We start from the raw sequence: 25,143 nt of genomic DNA, 5'->3' as shown, positions 1-25,143 counted from the left end.
AATATGGTGATGAGAGATGGGAAAGACTAGTTTACTGTGGGGGACTTGTCTGTGTATGATGGTTAAGAGTCATGGGAATAACTAGTTTTAAATTTCTGACTAGAACTCTGGTATAAGGTTATTCTGTTGCTGCAGAAGTACAGGTACTACCTGAAGTCAAATGAAGTTTACTGGATGTCATTCAATTTGCAAGTATTAGCGTGCACACACACACACACACACACACGATTTTTATACTAGCAACACTGCATTTGTCTAGTGCTTTACATTACCCAAAGTTCTTTTTATTTCCATTATCTTATTTGACCCTTAAAACAGTTATCTCCCTCAGCTTCAGTTTCCTTATTCTTCGGATTGTTTGCAAGATGTGTTATATATCTGATACACAGTTAAATACCAAATACGTTATCATTACATCAGGAATTTGAGGCTCATAATAGTTAAATGACTTGCTCAAGGTCAGAAAAGTAAGTGGCAGATTTAGACATAAAGTCTAGGTTATTTTTACTGCACTAGAGTACAATGAGATACTATCTTCTACATTACTTGAGGTGCAACATCTTTAATTTCCTTGAGAGACTTACCCCAAAGCAGGCTTTGGGATGACTCTATCAGAGCTGATTATCAAATGTAAGCAAAATCTATCTCCTGGATAAACCAAAATGCAAGTATAAATAATATTTTTTATAGCTTGTATTGCTTCCTAATCTCCATCTTTTACACTTAAGGGTTTTCAGCAGAGAATCTGAGCAGGATAGCTTCTTGTCCTTGTGAAGTTTTGTGGAGATTTTAGTTGCTCTTTAAAATATTGCTTTTGAGTCCAGTTTTATGGTAGAGCAAGTATCAGTTTGGGGTTTTCGGCCCTAGAATTAAGGTACCAGACATCTGAAGTGAGTACTGGAACACAAAGACAATAACTGTGCTCTGTAGACACTGACAATCACACTCATATGTCTGTGGTTTTTTACAGACTTCTGCTGAGGAAGAATCTGAAGCCATAAAATGTGAACTAGAGATGAAAGTATTAAGTGAAACTGTTTCAGCAGGTATTCTAAATTACATTTTAAGAATTTAACTTTATTGAGGTTTTCTTCTTACAGAAGAAATACAGGATCATGGTTTAAAATATTCAGACATTGCAAAAATATATTTAAAGTGAAAATTCTTCATAGTCCCTTTTCTAATAGTGTTAACAGATTTCTTTGCTCAATTTATCCCTGTCTCTCTTAATTTCTGATAAAACTATGGGATTATATTATACAAATGTTTTTGTTGAGAATACTTTTCTCCCACCTAACAATAAGTTACATACATAGAACTCAATATATATTTCATATAAATGAATATTAAACATTATTCTAAGAATACATTGGTAACCTCACTTTTTAAAGCAGTTGTATAATTCCATCCAATAATGGAACACTATTTAAATCCCTATTGATAGGTTGTTTCTAATTTTGTATTATTACAATGTTGTAATGAACTTTCTCAAGTGCACATACACAACTGAAAGTCTCTCAACACTTCTGGGTATTCACAAGTGTTTGCATTCAGTCTAGTCCTGGCAAATAGCAGTTGGATATAGTTTAGAAATGTCAAGGAAACGTGATTTAGAAATGTGATGTCTAATTTGTCAGTCTTTTAGTTTGAGATTTATATACATCTTTTCTGTTAACTTTATGTTTCTTTCCCAATAACTTCTAGGAATCTATTTTCTATATATTTCTTAGCATATTTTTTCATAACAGGCCTTTTCTCCTTCACTTTTTCTTTCTTCTACTTCTTTTTTTTTTTTTTTTTTTTTTTTTTTTTTTGAGATGAGAACTTGCTCTGTTGCCCAGTAGTGGTGCGGATTATGGCTCACTGCAGCCTCAACTGCCCAGGCTCCAGTAATTCTCCCACCTCAGCCTGCTGAGTAGCTGGACACACAGGCACGCACCACCAGGCTAGCTAATTTTTAAATTATTTGTTGAGAGGGGTCTTGCTTTGTTGCCCAGGCTCATCTTAAACTCCTAGTCTCAAGTGATTCTTCCACCTCAGCCTCGCAAAGTACTGGGCATGAACCACTGCCCCAGCCTGTTTTCGTTTTAATAACAACACATGCTTATTGTATGGTTTTGTAGATGAAATAAAAACTGTGTCCTCTCCTATGCCCCACCATTACCCATGCCTATTTCCACTTCCAAGGTCAGCTCTATGAATCATTTTGAGTTAACCACTTTTTGAAAAGTCTTAGTAGCTAGTTGAATAGAAACATCCTTTACCAGTATTATAATTTTAAAATTTCTTTCCTAAGAGCATACTAAACTGTCATCTATTTGAAACCTGTTAATCTGATTAATTTTAGCACAGTTGTTGCTGGTAGAGAATTCTTCTGAAAAGCCAGATTTCTTTGAAAACGATATGGTGGATTTATTCCAGTTCACCACTCTGGGTGGAGTATACCACTTGGATATTTTGGAGCTTCCTCCACAGTGTAAACCAGTGAAGGGATGGATGATTGTGGAAGTAGGTTGATGCTTGAATCAAAACTTATAAGTAAAATAATTGCTCATGCTTTTACTTTATTTCATATCATCTAACATCTAATAAGTTTTAACCCTATTAAAGAAACACAAATGAAAAAATGTAATTTTAAACTGTCTTAAATGTATTGGTATTGAAAATTAGAATCAGATACTAAAAGAATGTAAAATAATATGAAGTTTATACTAGGATTCATATATGCTAACCTCATTGTAAATTTACATCATCATGTTTTGTTAGTGCCAATTTTGTCTTAATATTCTAGATCAGAGGTTGGCAAACTTTAACAGGCCAGCTGGTAAATATTTTCACCTTTGCGGTCCCTACCAGCTCTGATGCAACTACTCAACTCAGCCATTGCAGCACTAAAACTGCTGTGTATAAACCAATGGGCACAGCTATGTTCCAATAAAACTTTATTTACAAAAATCGGTGGTGGGTGGGATTTCCCAGGGACGGTAGTTTGCGGACTCTAGTCTAAATCAGTGGTTGTCAATATGTGTTCCCTCGAGCAGAGGCATCAGCATCCTCTGGCATCATCTGGGAATTTGCTAGAAATGCAAATTAATGAGCCCCACCACAAACTTACTAAATCAGAAACCCTGGAGGTAAGGCTCAACAATCTGTTTTGGAAAAACACACCCTGAAGTTTGAAAATCACCAGTCTGAATCCTTGATATACAAAATATGGTCCTAAATCAACAGCATTGAACCCAGCAGCATTAGTGTCAGCTGGGAACATGCAAGAAATGCGTAATGTTGGGCTGCACCTCAGAGCTACTGAATCTGCAGTTGAACAAGATCCCCAGGTAATTCCTATGCACGTTGAAATTTGAAAATCAGTCCACGTGATGCCAATGCTGCTGATGCACTGACCACACTTTGGTGATAACGGTTGTTAGATCATCTTTCAAGGAGTTTCTCGCCCCTGTTTTATAAGTAGTAACACTTGTGCTATTATTGACTTGGTTTATTTTTAACTTAACCTCATGGTGGCTTGCTTCCCATAGAATGCTACCATATATACCCAGTTATGTTGTCATAGGCTGCCCCTTCCTTCCTCTCTCTCTTTCTCCCCCTCTTCCTGTCTCTCTCTCTCTTTTCCTCTCACCCTCTCTCCCCTAACACAACCTGTACACAGATTGCTGGGTACTTCTCACCCACAATCCTATCCATTAAGGACCTTGGTGCATTCTTGTATTTGAGAAGTATTTCCCAACTTTTTTCCCCCCTGTTATTGCCCTAATCACCTCCCACTCCAACAAAATTTTAATATTCTCTTTATCCATAAGGTCCCAGACTGAGCTGGGGTCTTCAAGAATCCATCTAAAGATCTCTTGTTGTTGACTTTTGTCACAGTGTCCTGAGACCACTTCATGCTCTCCCCTTGATCCCAAGGAATCCTCCTTCATAGCTGTTTTTCTCTCCTGCAACAAAGAGGCTTTCCTCATTTTCAAGGCTTTTTCAATAACTTTCCACCTCTTCTAGAATCTTGCCCTAATTTTTCTTCTATTTTCTAATATTTTTTAATCTTTCTTCCTTCCCTAGATCCTTGTCTGCTGCATTCAGATAATGCACAAATCTTCCTTATCCCAGAAACATCTGCTGTCTGGTTAATTCACTTGCATTCATTCATTTCCATTCTTCTCAAAAGGTCGTCTATGTTTCTGTCTCTTTACCTGCACACCCTTAGCATGGTATTAGAGCATGTGATTTAGGGTCCCATGCACCTGGTTTTGAGTTCTGGTGCCCCTTTGAAGTCATTTTGTAATCTTTGTCAAATTACTTGATTTTTCCAAGTCTTGGTTATCATCTCTGTTAAATATAGGCCTTTAGGATTGCTTAGAGGAATATAATGATGAGGAAGCCCCACCACACAATCTGGCCCATAGGAAGTTCTGTACATTCATCTTTAGTAACTTTTTTTCCTCGATCATTTATCTTTTAAATTTTGTTGTGACATTTTGTTAATCTATGTATAAATGGCATCAAACTGCAGTGCTTATTAAAAATAACTATATAGCTTATTCAGTACTATTTACATTTTTCACTGTTACCAATCAACTAACTTGATGTTGTTTTGGTCATTTTTAAAAGATACTCAAAGAAGGATTACAGAAATACACATATCCTCCAGAAACTACAGAAGACTTTGAGACAGAAAATGCTTTCCCACCTATAGAGGTCACTCTTGAGGTTCATGAGAATGTCATCTTTTTTGAGAATCCTATGGTTGTAAGGTGGGATGCTGAAGGTACAGCTTTTATAATTATGTAATAAAAAGAGGGATAATAATAAAAACCTTAAATTGAAACAGGAAGTGTAGTGTATTAACTGAGCTTATTATTTTACATATTTTTTTGCCAATTCTAGGGTCTCGTTTTGTTCTTAATGGAAATGAATAGGGGTTGGAGCTTAGAATTTGCTGAGTGTTGTAAATATTAACTCCTAAAGTATCTATATCTGCCATTGTCTATGAACAATTACTTTATGGTTATACTGTTATGTTTCTAAAAAAAAGAGTTAAAGGCTGGACACGGTGGCTCACGCCTGTAAATCCCAGGACTTTGGGAGGTCGAGGCAGGCAGATCACCTGAGCTCAGGAATTCAAGACCAGTCTGGGCAACATGGTGAAACCCCGCCTCTCTACTAAAACATTACAAAAATTAACCGGGCATGGTGGTGTGCACCTGTAATCCCAGCTACTTGCGAGTCTGAGGCATGAGAATCGCCTGAACCTGGGAGGTGGAGGTTGCCATGAACTGCCATGGTGCCACCGCACTCCATCCTGGGCGACAGAGTGAGACTGTCTGTCTCAAAAAAACAAACAGGCCAGGCGTGGTGGTTCATGCCTGCAATCTCAGCACTTTGGGAGGCCGAGGCGGGTGGATCATCTGAGGTCAGGAGTTTGACATTAGCCTGGCCAACATGGTGAAATCTCGTCTCTACTAAAAATAGAAAATAAGCAGGGCATGGTGGCACACACCTGTAATCCCAGCTACTCCGCAGGCTGAGGCGGACAATAGCTTGATCTCGGGAGGCGGAGGTTGCAGTGAGCCAAGATGACGCCACTGCACACCAGTCTGGGCCACAGAGCAAGACTTGTCTCAAAACAAAACAAACAGGCAAAAATGAGTGAAAATATTAAAATCAGGCCAGGCACTGTTGCTCACGCCTGTAATCCCAGCACTTTGGGGGTGCCGAGGCAGGCGTATCACCTGAGGTCAAGAGTTCGAGACCAGCCTGGCCAACATAGTGAAACCCCATCTCTACTAAAAATACAAAAATTAATGGGGCATGGTGGCGCATGCCTGTAGTCCCAGCTACTTGGGAGGCTGAGGCGGGAGAATTGCTTGAGCCTGGGAGGTGGAGGTTGCATTGAGCCAAGATTGCACCATTGCACTCCAGCGACAGAGCGAGACTCCCTCCATCTCAAAAAAAAAAAGAGAAAAAAAAAAAGAAAAAGTAGTTTAGCAAATCAAAAACAGATAAAAAGTCTACTCTTCTGGAATAACCAAATAGTTCAGATTTGGATAATTAATATTTGATTAATGTTATTTATAAATTGTACACAAGTATTGGGGATGAGGAATGGGCAAATGGGAAACTTGAGAAAAGGAAAACTAGCCACTTTTGTATACCTTTTTATACCTTTTATTTTTGAGCCGTGGGACATTATTGCTTATTCAAAACTTAAATATTAATAAAATTGTAAGTATTTACAGTGATGTAAGCTAATGATTTGTTAATCTTTAACAAATACCTCCTTTGGAGTAGGCTTGCTGAATTTTGAGAGATCTTGGTCTGGTGAGTTAATATATGCCATTTTAAGGATCCTGGATGAGAGTGCACCTTTGTTTTTAAGGTTTTTCTATATTCATCTGTTGGTGAAGGGATTTATATACTTGGTGATAGGCTGGGAACAAATATCACTAAGGCATAGAGCTTTTATATAATCTACTTATTTAGTTATGGAAAATTTAGGAACAGAGAATTTAGGAATTTATACCAGGAAGTTTAAATATTTTGTTTTTAAAATTTTTTAATGAATCCCTGGTGCTCTACATTTTTGTCTATATAGACAGACATACAAGATGTATTATTTATATTCTAGAAGTAGTCTATGTATTAAAAACAGTAGGCCAGCCGCAGTGGCTCACACCTGTAATCCCAGCACTTTGGGAGGCTGAGATGCGTGGATTACTTGAGCTCAGGAGTTCAAGACCAGCCTGGGCAACATGGAGAAACCCCATCTCCACCAAAAGTACAAATATTAGCTAGGCATGGGGGCATGTGCCTGTAGTCCCAGCTATCCCAGAGGCTGAGATGGGAGCATTGTTTGAGCCCAGGAGGTTGAGGCTGCAGTGAGCTGTGATCGTGCCCCAGCACTCCGCGGGTGACAGAGTGAGACCCTGTCTCAAAAAACAAAAAATAAGTTAAAAAACCTAGTAAATTCTTACATATTAAACTATAAAATACATCAACATGAACAATTTTATCTCTTTTGATATTGTTTCACAGATGTCACTTTAATGATAATATTCCTAAGTATTTATCACATTAAAAATTATTAACATGGCTGGGTGTGGTAGCTCACACCCAAAGTAATCCCAGCACTTTCGGAGGCCGATGCGGGCAGATCACCTGAGGTCAGGAGTTCAAGAGCAACCTGGCCAACATGACGAAAGCCTGTCTCTACTAAAAAAAAAGCCAGGCGTGGTGTCACGTGCCTGTAATCCTAGCTATTCAGGAAGCTGAGGCAGGAGAATTGCTTGAACCTGGGAGGCGGAGGTTGTAGTGAGCTAAGATCGCACCATTGCACTCAAGCCTGGGTGACAAGAGTGAAACTCCGTCTGAAAAAAAATTATTCACATGAAATTAGAATTAGACAAGGTAAATTATTCCACACAATTCAGGGAAATAAACTTGTGCAGAATTTCACTCTACAACTTCAGCAATTAGACAGCGGTAATTTACAACTCTAGTAATTTTTAAACCATGGGGAAACATTTTGCCCGGAAATACTAGAAATTTGGAGAATTTATTTATAGGTAATAACTTTTTACCTTATAAATTAAAATTATTTGGTAATGTAGAGACAAAAAGAGGAATTCAAAATAATTCTGTGAATGTAATTGTATTTATTATATGAAATCTAAGAGTAAAAACTAGTCAACAGAACCCTCCAATTGAGAACAGAAAAGAGAGCTAAGTAGAAATGGAGAGCACATACAGGAAGAAAATAGTTCATTTATTTGTCCTATAAAGATGACCCCTCTCCCACCCAAAAAAAAAGAAAGAAAGAAATACAGAGATAAATGAGGCATAGTTTCTTCCTCTTGGAGTTTCAAAGTTGTAGGAGAGGCAGACGGGAAAACACCATATTGTAATACAACGTAGTAGGGTGCTAGCATAGATGTAAAGCGCTATAGAGCACGACAGAGATGGCTCAATCTTTAGAGTATTGGAAGGCTTCTCACAGGATGGAATGTTGAACAGGGCCCTCAAAGATGAAGAGAATGTTCGCATGCAAGTCTCTGTGTGGGCATGTTTTCAGTTCAGTATGTACCTAAGAGTGGAACTGCTGGATTGAGTACTGAGTTTATATTTAACTTTCAAAGAAACTGCCAAATTGTTTTTCCAAGTAGCTGTACCATTTTACATGTCTGCCAGCAGTATATGAGGTTTTCTGTTTGTTCACAACATTTGTTATCTTTTTGATTATAGCCATTCTAGTGGGTGTGAAGTAGTATCCCACTGTGGTTTTATTTCCCTAATTACTAATAATGTTGATCATCTTTTTAAGTACTTATTAGCCTTTCATATCTCTTCTTTGGTGAAATGTTTATGCAGATCATTTACCCACCTTTAAATTAGGTTGTGTTTTTTTATTGAGTTGTAAGAGATACAAAAGACCACCTACAGGAAGTACGTTAATCGTTGCCTGGGGCTGGAGGTGGGAATGGGAATTAACTGTAAATGGACATAAGGATCTTACTGAGGGGATAAAAATGTTCTAAAACTGGATTGTGGTGATGATTGCACAACTGGGTAAATTTACTAAAGATAATTGAAGTGTATACATAAAACACATGAATTTTGAAGTCATTTTAAAGCAAAGATGATGAGAATTTCCTGAAAGATTAGGGAAGAGTATTGTAGGAGGAAAGAACTATATGTGCAGAGGCCCAGAGGTATACATACAGTGTTGTTAAGGAAATAAAAAAAGTGGGGCTGAACAGAGAAAAACTTTTTCCCTTGAGGAGTGGCAAGGGATGGAGCCAATAAAGTGAGTCAAGGTGTCATTCTGAAGGTCTTACCATGCTGAGGAGGTGGGACTTGATCCTGTAGGCAGGGGAATGTCTCAGCAAAGCTGGCCTTCTTTTGAGTGTCTGTTCTAAATATGAACAATCAATTTATACACAAAGCATTTTTTTTGGTGGTTTCATTTATCTTTTTTAAATAGGGAAAAATTGAAACTAGTGTCACTTTCTTCATTAATTATAAAGGTAAACATTGGAGAACTGATGGCATCAGCAATGTATCCTACAAACCAAACGAAAGACTTATAACATTCAGCCTGGACACCTTTGGCCCTGTTACCTTGATTCAAGATGCTCATATTAACATGCCGTACCAGTCATGGGAACTAAGACCACTTGATGTAAATAAAGTACTTTTAACTGTGACTACAGTATTTACTGAGATTCAGATACAAATTAAGGTGAGTTACTATTATAGTTGTTATATACTGTCATATCAAAGGTAAACCATTTTAATGGAATACTAGTTTGTCAAAAGCAATCAATGGCTGCTGATTTATATATTGAAATATGTGTCTTATAATCATTTATATAATGAAATATGTGACTTATTGAAATATGTGTCTTATAATTTATACATTGAAATGTATCTTCAATTTATATATTGAAATATGTGTCTTCTAGCATCTAGCGTAGTCCTAGAATATAGTAGATATTTAGTAAACATTTATGATATATGAAGACACAAAGTAACTTCTAATCATGAAAAAATGTACCTTGAGCTATATTTCTAAATGAAATATTAGTAGAATAATTAAATAGGCAATAAACATGTAAATAGCAAGGCTCAAACTTAAATTTGTTCCTTAAAGTTACTAGGGATAGATCAACTGATGAACCAACAACCCTGGTTGCAGTATGAATTTCAGAGTTTTGTGATCCACCCTAAAGGGGCTACCTGATCTTTATCATCCAGCCATTTGAAATCCTTTTTGAGATTGGTTTCTCTCTCAATGATCCCCTATTGCTCATCGGTCAGAAATTATGTAGCCTGAGCTGGGGGCGGTGGCTCACACCTGGAATCCCCACACTTTGGGAGGCCAAGGTAGGTGATCACCTGAGGTCAGCAGTTCGAGACCAGCCTGGCCAACATGGTGAAGCCCTGTCTGTACTAAAAATACAAAAATTATCCAGGCATGGTGGCATGCACCTGTGATGCCATCTACTCGGGAGGCTCAGGCAGGAGAATTGCTTGAACCTGGGAGGCGGAGGTTGCTGTGAGCTGAGATCGCACCGCTGCACTCCAGCCTGGGCAACAGAGTGAAACTCTGTCTCAAAAAAAAAGAGAGAGAGAGAGAAAGAAAAAAAAAAAGGAAAGAGAAAGAAAGAAAGAAAAGAGAAAAGGAAGGAAGGTAGGAAGGAAGGACAAGGAAGGAAGGAAGAAAAGAAGAGAGAGAAAGAAAGAGAAAAAGAAAGAAAAAAGAAAGAAAAGAAAAAAGAAAAGAAAAAGAAAAGAAATTACATAGCCTGAAATGTTTGGAGACAAAAGTAGATTAGCCATTGCCTGGGGCTGAGGGTGGGTGGGGATTAACTGTAAATGAGCATGAGGGATCTTATTGGGAGGGATGAAAATGATCTAAAATGGATTTATGGTGATAGTTGTACCACTCTGTAAAGTTACTAAAAATCATTGAATTATAACTTGAAATAGGTGAATTTTATGATATGTAAAATATATCTTAATAAGTTGTTTTTAAAAACAGAGATAACCTAGAATTCATTATGAATACAGAAAGCCTAGAATATTATTAAAGTTTGCTTTTAAAACTAGATGAGGGCTGGGTGCGGTGGCTCATGCCTGTAATCCCAGCACTTTGGGAGGCTGAAGTGGGTGGATCATGAGGTCAGGAGTTCGAGACCAGCCTGGCCAATATGGTGAAACCCCATCTCTACTAATAATACAAAAATTAGCTTGGCATGTTGGCACGCGCCTGTAGTCCCAGCTACTCGGGAGGCTGAGGCAGAAGAATCACTTGAACCCGGGAGGCGGAGGTTGCAGTGAGCCAAGATTGTGCCACTGCACTCCAGCCTGGGTGACAAAGCAAGACTCCGTCTCAGAAACAACAACAACAACAGCAACAACAAAAAACTAGATGAGATGGGAGATGGAATGCCTTAGAATCATTAGTGTGCAAGTGCCCTTAAAATGCTTCTGGTCTACCCTCCTGTTGTATATATAGAGAAACTAAGGCCCATAGAGATTAGGGGTTACATGACTTTTCTGAGATTGTGTAAGGGGATTGTATTGCTGGAGCCTCCTTTCAGGCTTCCCTGCACCATTCCAGCAGCCCTGACGACACTTGTGCAAAGGTTCTTGCTCTAGACTCATGGAAAAATAATAAGCATCTTCACAAAGTTCACTTATTAATATGATGATCGAAACACCCAGACTGCTCAGTGTGCGTTTTCAGGTTAGTAGATCTGTGCTGTCTAATGCGGTAGCAACCAGCCATATGTAGCTACTGCATGTGACTAGTCCAAGTTAGCACATGCTCTAACTGTAAAATAAACACAAATTTTGCACACTTGGTATGAAGAAAAGAATGCAAACTCTCATTAATAACTTCTATACTGATTACATTTTGAAATATTTTAGATATAGTGGGTTAAATGAAATATATTATTAACATTAAAAAAATGAGATGTGAATTCTACACACCTTCAAACTGTCACTTTGCGAGACTTTAAAACTGGATAATATTGCCTGATTATGTTAACTTTTATGAGTGTGAAAAGAATGATCCCTAAAAGTAGAATCATAATTGTTACCTAATAACTGTTTTAATTCAATGTGAACATGTGCATATTCTTATAACTTATAAAATAGGAGGCTTGAGAGATGCTGTAGCCCATTCCTTTGATTGTTCTGATGAAGCCCAAAGAGTTGGTCAACTGCTTAAGGTAACATGGGGACTTTGTGTCAGAGCATTCAGATGAGGCCTAAGATATACTTGCCCTGCATTCTTTCTAGTATAGAGGGATAGATGATTTTTAAAAATGTATAAAGCATCTAAAGGCTGCACCTGGAGTGATACTGAAGTAATGGTTTCTTTAACCTACATAAAACCTTCTTTTTTCTTAAACTAGGAAAACCTCTGCATGTTATCTTCAGTCAAACTGAAAGACAAGAAACACATCTCTATTTTGGAAGGAACATGGATGACTCCTATTCCTTTCATTATTGCTTTGAAAGAAGCTGGACTGAATATTTTTCCTACCAGATACTCTCATTTTTATGTTGTTATAAACAATAAGGCAAGAATGAATCTTTCCAAATTTAATGTGGTAGGCATTTAAAATGTTAGCAATTACTAAATGTTATATAATTTAATATTATATACACTGTGTTTTATATGTTCATTTATACAGTATTATAGTTAGAAATAAGTGAAAAGACCAGAAATCCAGGGTTCTCTCAAGTTTAATAATTTTCCCTAAGTAAGCCTGTAGTACGATCTTCATATTGACAAATGGACCATATCCACAGATGGTCAGTTTAATGAAAAGGTAGTTTAAGCAATTCTCATTTTGTATACTTTGTTTTTGCATTACTGGATATTATATAAGATTTCTTAAAATAGTAAATAACTCTGCACTTTCCCAAACATGGTAAGTTAGGCAGAATTAAGAATACAAGGACCACTAATGTACAAAACCCACTTCCTTTGGTTTCTTGGCAGAGCCTCCTTGTCTATGTACTGTTTCATGTTCCTCATAAGGCTTTAGTTCAGTAAGATCCTTCCAGGTTAAACTGTGAGCTTCTTGAGGATGGGGGTCATTTCTTAATCAACATTGATTCTTCTAGCATCTAGCATAGTCCTAGAGTATAGTAGATACTTAGTAAACATTTATGATATATGAAGACACAAAGTAACTTCTAATCATGAAAAGTGAATTTGTAGGCAGAAGAGTTCTATACTCAAGAACATTTATGAATGTATCAGAAAATGACAATATAAGTAGATATTCATATAACATTTAGAAATAATAAGTGTATGTACATATATGCATAGGAAAAAAACCCTTGGTTTTAGTAACTCAAATTGCCTGTTACCCTGTAATGTTGAATGTAGTGTTCTGTTCATGCTTTCAGAATATTCTACTCAAGGAAATACTATTTTCTGAACACTATGTGCTAGGCACTATTTTAGATGATTAGGATACATCAATGAATGAAACAAAGGTCCTTACCTTTGTTTTCCTTCCCAGTCAAAGGAAAAAATTTTTAAATAAATGATTAGTATGTTAAAAAGGTGAAAAGTGCTATGGGAAAAAGAAAAGATAGATCAGGAATAGTGAGGCTGAGGCCGTATGACACCCATATTAAATAGGGTGTCAGGGAGGGCAGCTCAATGAGAGATAACACTTGAGCGAAACTCAAAGGTGGGGACTTTAGCCACGTGCCTCATCTGGGGAAGCAGCTTCCTGGTAAACAACTGGAGCAAGATCCCTGAGGGAGTGGCCTGGGGTGCTGGAGGATTGGAGGAACACCAGGGAAACCATGGAGTCTGGAACTGAGAGAGCAAAGGGAGAAGAAAAAGAGGTCAGCAGGTAATGGGATATACATGGAGTCGGGAGTAGGGCTGTCAGAGGGCCGTGCAAGTCATTGTTAACTTTGGACTCTATTCTCAGAGAAAGGAAAGCCGTTGCCCAGTGTTGAGAGAGGAGTCATGTACTCTGATTTACAATTTCAAGTGGATCCTTCTGTGTTGAGAATAGACTGAAGGAGGCCAAAGATGGAGGAAGACTTGTAGGGAGGCTCAAAGATCAATTCTATTTGTTTTTACATTGACAGGTTCCTCTGGTAGAAGTGAAAGCTTATCGACAGATGGCCCTACTAAGTTCCACTTTTGCGTTTGGTTGGAGCAAGTGGAACCTACTATGTAATTCTACGAAAGTTGTATTTAAGGTATAATATGTAGAAACCCATAAAACTACTTTGTCCTCCAAAAGAAGATAAAGTACTCTAAGACTAAATGAATGTAGACCATGGCTTCCCCTCTTAGAAAAGTAAAAAAAAATCATTCAATATGAAGTTTTAAAATTTCAAATTTTTGGCCAAGCGCGGTGGCTCACACCTGTAATCCCAGCACTATGGGAGGCTGAGGCGGGCGGATCATCTGAGGTCAGGAGTTCAAGACCAGCCTGACCAACATGGTGAAACCCCATTTCTACCAAAAATACAAAATTAGCCAGATGTGGTGGCACATGCCTATAATCCCAGCTACTCAGGAGGCTGAGGCAGGAGAATCACTTGAACCTGAGAGGTGGAGGTTGTGGTGAACCGAGATTGTGCCATTGCACTCCAGCCTGGGCAACAAGAGCAAAACTCCATCTCAAAAAAAAAAAAAAAAAAAATTTTCATCAAAAATATAAATCCAAATTATATAAAATTTATGCCTTTGTTGTCCAAGCTCTTGACTTCAAGCCAGGCCAGAGTCCTTGTATCTCTTTACAAATTGACTCAAGAACAAATGGAAGCCTTGCCGGGTGCAGTGGCTCACACCTGTAATCCCAGCCACTTGGGAGGCTGAGGTAGAAGGATCGCTTGAGCCCAGGAATTTGAGGCTGAAGTGAGCTATGATCACACCACTGCACCCCAGCCTGAACAACAGAGTGAGACCCCCATCTCTTTAAAAAAAGAACAAATGGAAGCCTTTAACATGAATATATCCGTGACTTACAGGCCCTCTCCTCTGAGAGGGTTAGTCCTCCAACTTAACTTCCTGATGCCTTGTTATCAGGTAGCAGTAACTATATCAAATTCTAAAAGCTGACTGATGAATGTTTTGGCCTAAACAGGCCACCATATTTATTTCTGTTTTTTATTGTGTGTTTCCCCCTGACTCAAATATAAGCTCCTTGAGGGCAGGGCTTTGTTGTTGCAGTTGTTATTTATATATGTTGTATGTCTGTATGTTTTCTGTGTTTTCTTTCCCTGTTATATCCCCAGCACTTAGAACAGTACCTCACACATGATAGGCACTCAATAAATATTTGTTGCATGAATTAATACATGTGGATAGGCTCCATAATCACCAAAATATAAACAGTGTCATGGTTTTTCAAAACCCAGTAATGGAACATATAGACTGTTTCTTTTAACCTTTGCAATTTTAGGGGATAAATTGAGCCCTTCAAATAATAATCTGCTATCAAAATACTGAATAGAAGAGAAATTATTAACAAGTTGCTTGAATTTCCTTTTTTATTTTTTTTTTATTTTTAGGTGAGGGAACACCTTCCTGAAGAATGTACTGAGAATCCTAATTGGGCCCTTTTAATGTTTAGTGGTGACAGAGCACAAAGACTCAAGATCAAGGAAGAGAGTGAGGCATTTTCTGAAGCACTTAAAGAAGAAACTGAGTTTCATTCTACTTTATATCACATGGTGAGGGATTTTGCTTCTAAAGAAGCAATGGAGAAAGTCAGGAGTTCCAACTGTCAGTTTGTCAACTCTGTGTGCCACATGCTGCTCTCTACCAGATTGCTCAGCTACTCCTAACCTCCACTTACAAACTGTATTCAGTATGAAGAACCAAGCATGGTGAAGACAGGTATTTCTGCAACAGAATGTAATGAGCGAATGAATACATTTCACATCAACTATTAAAATTTTGTAATCAGCATTTTCTACTCAAGTTTTATTTTAAACACAGTATGGCTTTTTTTCCTTTGAATACTTGGCCTGTTAAGAATTTCAACTTTCACTCTATGAAGATTTAAATGATTCTTTATTTCAATAAACTTTAACAAACAATATATAATAAAAGCTCATTCAAAGATCATAGGCAGACTTCTTCCCTGTTGTATTTTAGTTGGGGAGATAAAGGCAAAAAGAGGAAATGTAAGCTATCTTACAGTCATTCTGAGAACCTCTGGTTTCATGCTATACTTTCCCAGCTAAAAGTTACTAATTTACGAAGTTCAGATACTGAAACTTAAAAATCAAGATCCATATATTAGGATGTCCTGCTGTCACACTGGTGGTGGCCCATTGTGTCGGAGTCTGGTAAATGGCCACAAGATATGTTCTAGAGACGTCCATGAGTCCTCTTGCTGTGTGGGAGCAGCATCCACAGACTTCTGGAAAAATCGGCCTGTGAGGAAGCTCATCAAAGCTGCAAACAGTACAATGAATGCAATAGAAAGCCAGAGGGCCTTATTAGCCTTTCTGATGGAGGACTTGAGATTTGTTGCCCAGGAAGCTATTGTGTCATAACTATAAGGAAAACACAAACAGAATTTGATAATTGGTAATTTGTCATTAGAAACATTCCTTTTGCTAACACCACCAATCAGGTGATCTGTCCTCCATACCCACAGAACTGCCTTTTAATCTGCATATTATGATTTATCATTTTAGTTTTGGAAACAATTTGCCTCCCACCCTTTGTAACTATTAGGATTAAAGAAATGATGTGCTATGATGAGAATCTGAAAATTACGTGATGTGGGCATATCTTCTAACAAGTACATACAAGTATCTCATTCTTTCAGTAAGGTAAGGCAACATACTCCTACAGTGGAAACAAAATGTTCTTTGCTGGGTAGAGTGGATGTCTGTGTATGTACTTATGTGTGTGTACAGTAGTCCCCCTTTGTTCTTGTGGGATAGGCTCCAAGACTGCCAATGGATGCCTGAAGCCGAAAATAGTACTAAACCCAGCATATACTGTTTTTTCCTATGGATACATGCCTATAATAAAATTGAATTTATAAATTAAGCACAGTAAAAGATGAACAATAACATAAAATAGAATAATTTATAACAATATATTACAGTAGAAGTTATGTGAATGTAGTCTCTCTCTCAAAATAGGTAACATAGGTTCAAGGATAACTAGACATACAAAGTTTGTTGTTCGTCTGAAATATAACAATTTGGTAAGTCTCTTAGTAATTTGGTTAAGATGAATACTGTCAGCCCTGCCTCACCCTTTCCCATTCCACTGAAATGGTAGAATTTATCAAGTAGATAGCTTACACTGAAGAGAGATCCCACTTGGATGGATTAGTTTTCTTTTCAGAAAGACTTGGCTTCCTTGTCCTTTCTACTATTTCTTCTCCAGGTGGCTCTGAGTCATCTTTAGTTCTGTAAATAGATATTGTTTTTAATATTTGAAACTAAGGATAATATGCTATAATTATTCATAAAATATTGGTAAATCTTACTGTAACTCAAGAGACAAACAAATGTTCTGTTTTAGGGAAACTTGATAAATATCTAACTCTAAAAATCAAATTATAACGTAAACCTTTTATAGAAATTTAATTAAAAATAAGTTCCTCTATTTAGAAAAATAATAAATGTGTAGAAAGTTAGAATATTAGCCAAGTATATACAAAAAGGGGAAATTTAAAAAGAACATTCTGAAGTTAGTCTCACCACTCATCATTAACCAATGTTATTACTATGATTTCTTTGTCTGCATGCATATATATATGCGCATGTTTAACCATACTTTATTAAACACTTTAATCTCAGCACTTTGGGAGGCCAAGGAAGGGGACTCCTCCCAAGGATCTCAGGATTCCAGGGATTGCTTGAGCCCTGGAGTTGGAGGCTGTAGTGAGCTATGGTTGCACCACTGCACCCCAGCCTAGGCAACAGAGTCAGACTCTTGTCTCTTAAAAAATATATATATATATTCTATATACACATTTATAGATTATATACACATTTATATTGTACATTATGCATATATGTATTTATATAATACATATTTATACTCATTTTTATATACTACATAACACATTTATATTTTTTATGTGTGCATATATTATATATAAATATATGTATAATATATATTTTTTTAAGAGAGAGTGACTGTTGCTATACTGGAGTACAGTATATATAAATATATACTATATATAGACATATTTATATATAATATATACATACACATTTACATATATAATATGTACACATATTAATATATACTATTCAAAGCTTATAATATAGAATATGTATATATTATATGTGTATATGTAGTATATATTATGTATAAAAATATGTATATATTATGTATAATATTCATAGGTATATATATATTTTATATATGGGTATGTACATACACCTGTGTGTGTGTGCGTGTGTGTATGTGTATATATAAAACAAATGTGGACACCATATTTCTTCCTTTTAAATTTGATTGTATTTAACATTAGTAAAAATCTTTTCTCATTATTATTGAATGTATTCCTTTCTCTGTATGATTTCCAGTCAGTGCTAACTTGGAGTAACATCAGAGTTTATTTTTTTCTCTGAAAATCTTAATAATTTAAAAAGTGTTTTTGAAAATATTCTCAATGTAAAACGAGTTAAAATAAAAGGTTAGTTAAAATAAATTAGTATTCAGTGAACTGGGAAATAGCAATTGATTGACTGCATTTTAAATCAAATCATATTAAGAGGTGTTCCTCCACCTAAGCAAAACATAATTGTTCCACTATATTTGCTGATGAGTTCCGAGTTGGATTTGAATTTTGAAATCTCAAGCTCATAATACCCTGAGAATTGCCAAAGGGAAATGTGTCTCAAAGATCTTTTTTTTTCATTCAAACATCTATAGGAAATAAATATGATAGACTTTAGTTTTTAAAGAAAACAAGACCCAAAAGCCAGGATAAATTGCATTTCTATAAGATTCTCAAGGTTTCGGTCTTTTGTTTACAAAGACTTCTCAGTGGAAATCATACCATACTAACAAAAAGCAAAAACTAGATAATCTTTTGAAGGAGACTCTTGAACTGATTTTTTTTTTTTCCCAACCAGCTCAAAAAAGATTCATTATGTTAACTCTAAATCTGAAAAGAGTTGTAACACATGCAGTAGGCAACCAGGACTTTAAGGAAAAAAAAAAAGAAAAGAAACCAAAACAGATTATCTGAAGTTTGCACCATGTCATGCTCATCTTTATATTCCTTAGAATTAGGCAGAGTATTCATCACATGGTAGGCACTCATGAAAATGTATAAAATAAGCATAAAATCATCTCCTTAAGATCCCTCACTTTAACAGATATGAAAACTGAGACCAACTAAGGTTAGGCACTTTTTCTAATGTCACCCAAGGACTTACTTAGAGGTAGCATTTCTGCATATCCCTCCTTCTTGCCCTCTACCTTTCACTATAGGAGTATATTTGTTTAGTTTGCTAGATACAGAGACAGCAATTCAGCATTCCTCTACTCTTCATTTACATAAATGGTAGATGTACATACATGTTACATATGTGCCTATATGTTATATAATACATATGTTATATATCTCATGTTTTAAATATATATATATAAATAGATGGACATTTTACTTCTGTGGCTCTTTATTGACCTTTCCCCATTATGGACAGACACCTGGACAGGAAAAAAATTATCTTCACAAATATGGCAAATTCCAGGGTCTTTTCTAACTTAAGACCTCAAACTTTGCCATTCTGAGAGCTATGAGAGTGAATATATTACTATTCAGAAATCACATTTCTATTGTGCTTTAGTTTATAAAAGCATTTTACAATGAATTATCTTTTTAATGATACAGCATTATTGCATCTCTGTGGAATAAAAGTGATTCCCACTGTTTATGTCCCAGTTCATGTCAGATTAATAAACACACTGAGCTTCACCTACTTTAGTTCACATTTTTCTTCTTCAGCATCTGCCCAGGAATAGGTGCTAATAAATCGAGGTAATGAGGGACGGTGTTCACTCTGCTTTGACCCCAAAATACGCCTAAATAAAGATGATTATAGCCACTTGTCAAATCAAATACATCTGTCGCCATTATCAATTTATTTCCTACTGCTTAAATAAATACAAAATTATATGTCCTAATTTTTTTTTCTTGGCACATTCACAGATTTCCTATTTCATGATAAAAAACTTCATAATTATATACCAATTTACATAATTATTCTGTTTATACTTTGTACAAATCAAATATTACTATATCACTTAATTGAAGCACTCATTTAGTTTAGCCCAAGTATAAAATAGTAAGATTCCCAAAGAGGAACCATAAAATTACACTTACCAACTGCTTGACCTCCTACTGAATCGATCATTATTTTCCATCCCAGCCACCTTTAGAAGTTCAAATGTTAAAAGAAATGATAAAATATACATTTATATTTTCTGTCATATGAAAATGAATTTACCTTTGACTAAGAACACTTAGGAATTGTCTTACCATTCCTGCATTTCCAATATTTCTGGGTAAAGAGGCAATAGTCACTCTTCGAAGAGAAGGTGGCTACCAGAAGGAGGAAAGTGTACATTTAGAAAACTCTCAATAATTTATCATTGTATGCAGCACCAATGAATATCCTTGCACATGCACATCCATGCACTTGACCACTGCTGAGTTAAACAGTAGACATATCTCATAGGATCCTCTTGTGGCCAAATTGTCTTCCAGAACTATTTTACCAGTTTATATTCCACCTAACTCAATGTTGGATTATTATAATTTATGCCAATCAAACAAATATAAGATTTCTTGTTTGGGTTTGCAATTATTTGACTTCTAGTAACATTGAATGTTGCTTTTTTACGTTAAATAATCATGTGTTTATCTTCTCTGAGAACCACCTGTTTATGTTTACCACCTTTGTCTATATTTTGTTTATATTGAATTTTGTCTAAATTGAATTTTCATATTTCTGGCAGAAATGTTTTATTGTTAATCCAGCCAAATCTGTTCTTCTCTTTTGCCACCATTGCTTCTATGCTTAGAAAGATTTCTCCCAACTCAAGAGGAGATAAATATGCACCTACATGTATAGCTTTTTTGTTCATAGTTTCATTTTTTCCATTTAACACATTTAAGGATTGTCATGATGTTTTAATGAATGAATGTGTTTCTTGAGATTTGTACAGAAAAGCATTATGTACAGAAAAGTATTATGTGGTTCTTAAGGTTTAAATAAGTACATCAGGATACAAAATTTTAAAAAATGTAATAAATAAACTAAAGGGGTTCCATGTGAATCATTTTCTTAAACCATCATCCCTAATTTAATTTCATAGGTTAGTTGAGCATCAAGAATATGAAATCGTGGCCCAGGAAACTTGGTTTCTAATCATGCTCCTACCAATACATGATCATAACTGATCACTTAACTTCTATGTTTCTCTTCCCTCGTCTGAAAAAGAGGGATTTGTATGGAATGATTTTAAAATCACTTATTGAAAAATTCTGTATATCTATGAAACCCTCATTTTTACACTGTGGCAAAACCTGCTGGTGACCTTTAGTATCACATTCTTCCTTCTTAGTAATAAGCCTCCCAAATACAAACTGTATTTTCCAGTCTCATTCGCAACAAAGAATGGAAGGAGAAATGTTATTTTGGACTTCTAGGGAGGGTCTTTACAGGGAGAGGGAACACTTGTCATTGCTTCTTTTTTTTTTTTCTTGGAATGAGATGATGTAATGATGGGGGCTTGGTGCCTGGATCTGAAGTAGCCATTTTAGACCCTGAGGCAGAAGCCAAGGGTTGAGGGTAGTGAGGCAGCAAGAAAGAAGGAGGCTGGTCCCTCAGGATCTTGTGAAGCTGCTGTGCCATTGTTGGGTTACCCACTTCCAATTTCAGTTTTGCAAAACAGAGAGAAACCATTGTTATACTGACTTTCTTCATGCTGCCAGGCACACTTAATTGATACAGAAATATAGCAGAGAGTATAAAAGCATACTTAGATAAACAAATACATCTATATGAATTAAAATCACTATTTGGTTATTTACATATAAAGGCCTGAAGCTTCGAATAACATTTTAAAACCATCTTACAAGTGTTTGCTAGACATTTGTTAAGTGAATTGCTAATTACCTTGGAGTTTAGAGAAGCTGAACGTTTTTTAATTTGGCAGTCATCTGAAAGGAAAAACAATGGACACGTTTTAGCTATCACACATGCCATTTATGTTAAAGCAATGTTTTAATTCTTTGAAGGTAAAGGAAAATTCAGAAAATATTTATTAAGACTTTAGAGACTACTGAGCAATATAAATATCTGTTTATCATTCATTTAATGCTTCATAACAATTACAATCTTAACCAATGTAATACAGTCCTCTGTGTCACTGTGATGTCCACAATGCCTAGCTAGCACAGGGTAGGCACTACATGTGCGTCTGCTGGAGAAAGGAATCCAAAAGTACAGTTCAGAAGAGTATCAAATAAGGTTACTGTTCTAGAACAGGGAACAGATTCTCGAAATAAGAATTCTGCTCAGAAAAGTTCATATTGCTTATGTTAAATAAAACTATTGTAAGATTTATAGAAACCATATGTTATTCCCCATGGCCTCATATGTTTCTCTCTTTTCCAGTTCATCAATCAGCTTACTGTGCCAGGGTCATTCCTTCCGTGAGGAATCAAAACCATTGCTAATGGGAGCACCCATTTCAGTTATTTCTCCTTACTTTTTACATGTGGAAAAATTCGAATGTATTCTAAATAGGGGAACACTAAGGTCAACTTCATGAGTTGGATTAAATATATTCTGTCATCTCAGTAATCTAAATTGAGTTAATAAATTTTTGGTGTCGTTACCAAAGAATCCTTCATGTGCCCCAACCTGTTTTCTGACACCTTTTAGCTATATAAACAACAAGAATGAGTGATTTTTCTAATATAAACTTAGCCTAAGAGTTTTACTATACTAAAGTCATAATAAGACTTAGCAAAAAAGAGGAGAACGTAGAAAAACACAACTCATACTATTTTCATAAACTTTTATTACCATCATCTTCAAGAGGATTGAAAGACCTTTCATTCTGCAGAAGAACCTGTTTCAGTTCTTCTAATTCAGCATGCTCTTTGGCATACATCCTCTTCAAGTTTTCTACATGCTGAATCATCACTTCAACTGCTTTACTGACCCGGCTTTCCTAGCAGGAGAAAAACAAGCACATTTACATTGAAAATACTACTCTGAATTAAAAGATGGCAATTAAACACATTTACCTTCACTCCATTCCTAAATCCCATTAAAATGGCAATAAATTGTTTTTTAAAAAAAAGACATGCATCTACAGGGGCAAACAGAACAGAATATGACAACAAGACTTTGAAAGCTGGATAGAAGGACTAGTGGCAAATGACTAAGATCTGGAAAAGCTGAACCCTAAAAAAGGCAATAAGAAAAGCCTAGAAGCAATCTACATTGCACCTCAGTAAGGTTGAAGGTGGGTGTGTGAACAGAAGAAATAGTTGAAAGTCTGTGTTTTTTAAAAAAAAAAAATTAGGTCCAGAGATCCCCTTCCTTGCTCTGGCCAGCAGAGCAATTTTCCCCACTATTTTGGTGAAAGACTGTATATAGGTGGATATCTAGAGAGAGTTGACTTGAGGTTCGTGGACTGGGAAAGAACAGATAGCTGATGATGGATCAATCATGCTGAAAACAACAGATTTAAGCAAAAATCTATATGCATATTGAATATTGAGATCCAGCCTTATTCCTCCTTCCAGCTTCCAAACACTGGCAGCCAGAGTTACACCCTCAAGGCAGGCAGTTGGAAGGTTTTTCTCTGGGGATTCTAATATTCTAAGATAAAAGTCCTATAACTAATGACATTAGGAGTACCCCCCAGTGAAACATTTGAATGTTCATAGTCCTGTGAATATTTGTATACAAGTATCTGAGTGTCTGTTTTTAATTCTTTTGGGTACACATCTAGGAATGGAATTGCTGAGTCATATTAAAAGGTAAACTTTCTAGTTAAAAGTTAAACAAAACTAATATGTTTAACTTTTAACTATATTCTTAAACTTTTAAACATATTATTAGTAAACATATTCTATGTTTAACTTTTAAGGATCCACCAAACTGTTTTCCACAGTGGCTGAACCATTTCACATCTCCCAGCAACGTACAGTGTTTGCAGTCTCCCCACATCCTCACCAACGCTATTCCTTCTTTGCTTCCTCTCTCCCTCCTTACTTCCTTGCTTCCCACCTTCCTTCCTTCCTTTCTTCTTTCACAATAGACATCCTAGTGGGTGTGAAGTGGTATCTCATTGTGGTTTTGATTTGCATTTTCCTAATACATATAAGCATCTTTTTACCTGCTTATTGACCATTTGTATATCTTCTTTGAAGAAATGTCTACTGAAGTCTTTTGCCCTTTTTTTTTTTTTCCAGACAGTTTTGCTTTTGTTGCCCAGGCTGGCATGCAATGGCACGATCTTGGCTCACTGCAACCTCTGCCTCCCAAGTTCCAGCGATTCTCCTGCCTCAGTCTCCCGAGTAGCTGAGATTACAGGCGTGTGCCACCACGCCTGGCTAATTTTTGTATTTTTAATAGACAAGGTTTTGCCATGTTGGCCAGGCTGGTCTCAAACTCCTGACCTCGTGATCCGCCTGCCTTAGCCTCCCAAAGTGCTGGGATTACAGGCATGAGCCATTGCACCTGGCCACACATCCTTTCAAACCACAGTAAGACATTGGGTTTTACTCCAAGTAAAGTGAGGACCTTTAGGACACTGAACCAAAAAGTAATACAATCTAAGTTTTAAAAGGATTACTGTGGCTCCTTTATTAAGAACAGACTATGTTGGGAGGAGGGATTGGAATTGGATGGAAGCAGGGAGACCATAGAGGAACCCATTGCATTAATCTGGACAAAATAGAATGAAGGCTTAGATCAAGATGGTAACAGTCGAAAGGGAAATAAGTGGTTGAATTCTGAATATATTCTGACAATTCAGCCAATAGGGTTTCTGTAGGATTTAATGTGAAGTGAGAGAGAAAGGTGTTGAGAATTACTCCAACTCCCTCTGCCCCTATTTTGGCCTGAGCAACTAAAAGGACAGAGCTGCCCTTGAGTGAAGTAAGGAACTTATGCATGGGGTAAGATTTGGCGGGGGGACCATGAACACTTCAGTTTTGAATGTTAGGTTTGAGGTGATAAAACATCCAAGTGGGATTGTTGAGTCAGCAGTAGCATACCCTGGTCTGGAGCTCAGGGGAGTGGATTAGGCTAAACATAAGAATTTGAGAGTCCTCAGGTGACTGCACGGGATCACAGGGGGATGGCGTGCACATGGAGATCAGATGCGCACGAGTGGAGTCCCGCGGCTCTTCAATATTCAGAGGTCCAGGAGAAGGGGCAGGACTGCAGGAAGCCTGGAAGGAGCAGTGCATGATGTACAGAGAAGCCAGGGGGCGTGATGTCTGGAAGTTAAGTGAGGAAAGCGTTTCCAGGAAGAGGAAGACATCAGCCATGCCAGATGAGGACTGAGAAACTGAATTTCGTAATGTGGAGGTCGCTAATGACCTTGGAAAAATC

The 25,143-nt window shown here is 36.7% G+C and overlaps 2 protein-coding genes across 64 annotated transcripts in view; one reads left to right on the top strand and one right to left on the bottom strand.

The window, feature by feature from the left end:
- Positions 1-16,287, top strand: part of DNAI7 (dynein axonemal intermediate chain 7) — an 81,339-nt gene extending 65,052 nt beyond the window's left edge. For 11 of the 27 annotated variants that reach the window (XM_065523895.2, XM_074006417.1, XM_065523894.2 and 8 more), the window contains 7 exons: positions 971-1,046; positions 2,348-2,508; positions 4,624-4,780; positions 9,036-9,250; positions 11,937-12,134; positions 13,645-13,758; positions 15,079-16,287. In XM_065523895.2, coding sequence (XP_065379967.1) covers positions 971-1,046; positions 2,348-2,508; positions 4,624-4,780; positions 9,036-9,250; positions 11,937-12,134; positions 13,645-13,758; positions 15,079-15,354 — 1,197 coding nt within the window. In that variant the 3' untranslated portion in view covers positions 15,355-16,287. Of the gene's footprint in view, positions 1-970; positions 1,047-2,347; positions 2,509-4,623; positions 4,781-9,035; positions 9,251-11,676; positions 11,751-11,936; positions 12,135-13,644; positions 13,759-15,078 lie in introns of those variants that run through there. The other 16 variants (XM_065523896.2, XM_074006416.1, XM_074006415.1 and 13 more) reach the window with 5 other exon arrangements.
- IRAG2 (inositol 1,4,5-triphosphate receptor associated 2) overlaps positions 15,565-25,143 on the bottom strand; it is a 106,149-nt gene continuing 96,570 nt past the window's right edge. For 34 of the 37 annotated variants that reach the window (XM_074006440.1, XM_005570388.5, XM_015430522.4 and 31 more), the window contains 7 exons: positions 22,597-22,744; positions 21,682-21,725; positions 20,040-20,102; positions 19,884-19,933; positions 19,481-19,582; positions 16,837-16,944; positions 15,565-16,071 (listed from right to left, as the gene is read on the bottom strand). In XM_074006440.1, the coding sequence (XP_073862541.1) occupies positions 15,828-16,071; positions 16,837-16,944; positions 19,481-19,582; positions 19,884-19,933; positions 20,040-20,102; positions 21,682-21,725; positions 22,597-22,744 (759 nt within the window). In that variant the 3' untranslated portion in view covers positions 15,565-15,827. The remainder of the gene's footprint in view (positions 16,072-16,836; positions 16,945-19,480; positions 19,583-19,883; positions 19,934-20,039; positions 20,103-21,681; positions 21,726-22,596; positions 22,745-25,143) is intronic. The other 3 variants (XM_015430524.4, XM_074006422.1, XM_074006423.1) reach the window with 1 other exon arrangement.

The sequence above is a fragment of the Macaca fascicularis genome, chromosome 11, assembly GCF_037993035.2.
Source record: "Macaca fascicularis isolate 582-1 chromosome 11, T2T-MFA8v1.1".
In the NCBI taxonomy this organism is placed as follows: Eukaryota; Metazoa; Chordata; class Mammalia; order Primates; family Cercopithecidae; genus Macaca; species Macaca fascicularis.
The sequence above is the reverse complement of the archived record's forward strand: the minus strand, read 5'-3'. Positions and strand labels throughout refer to the sequence as shown.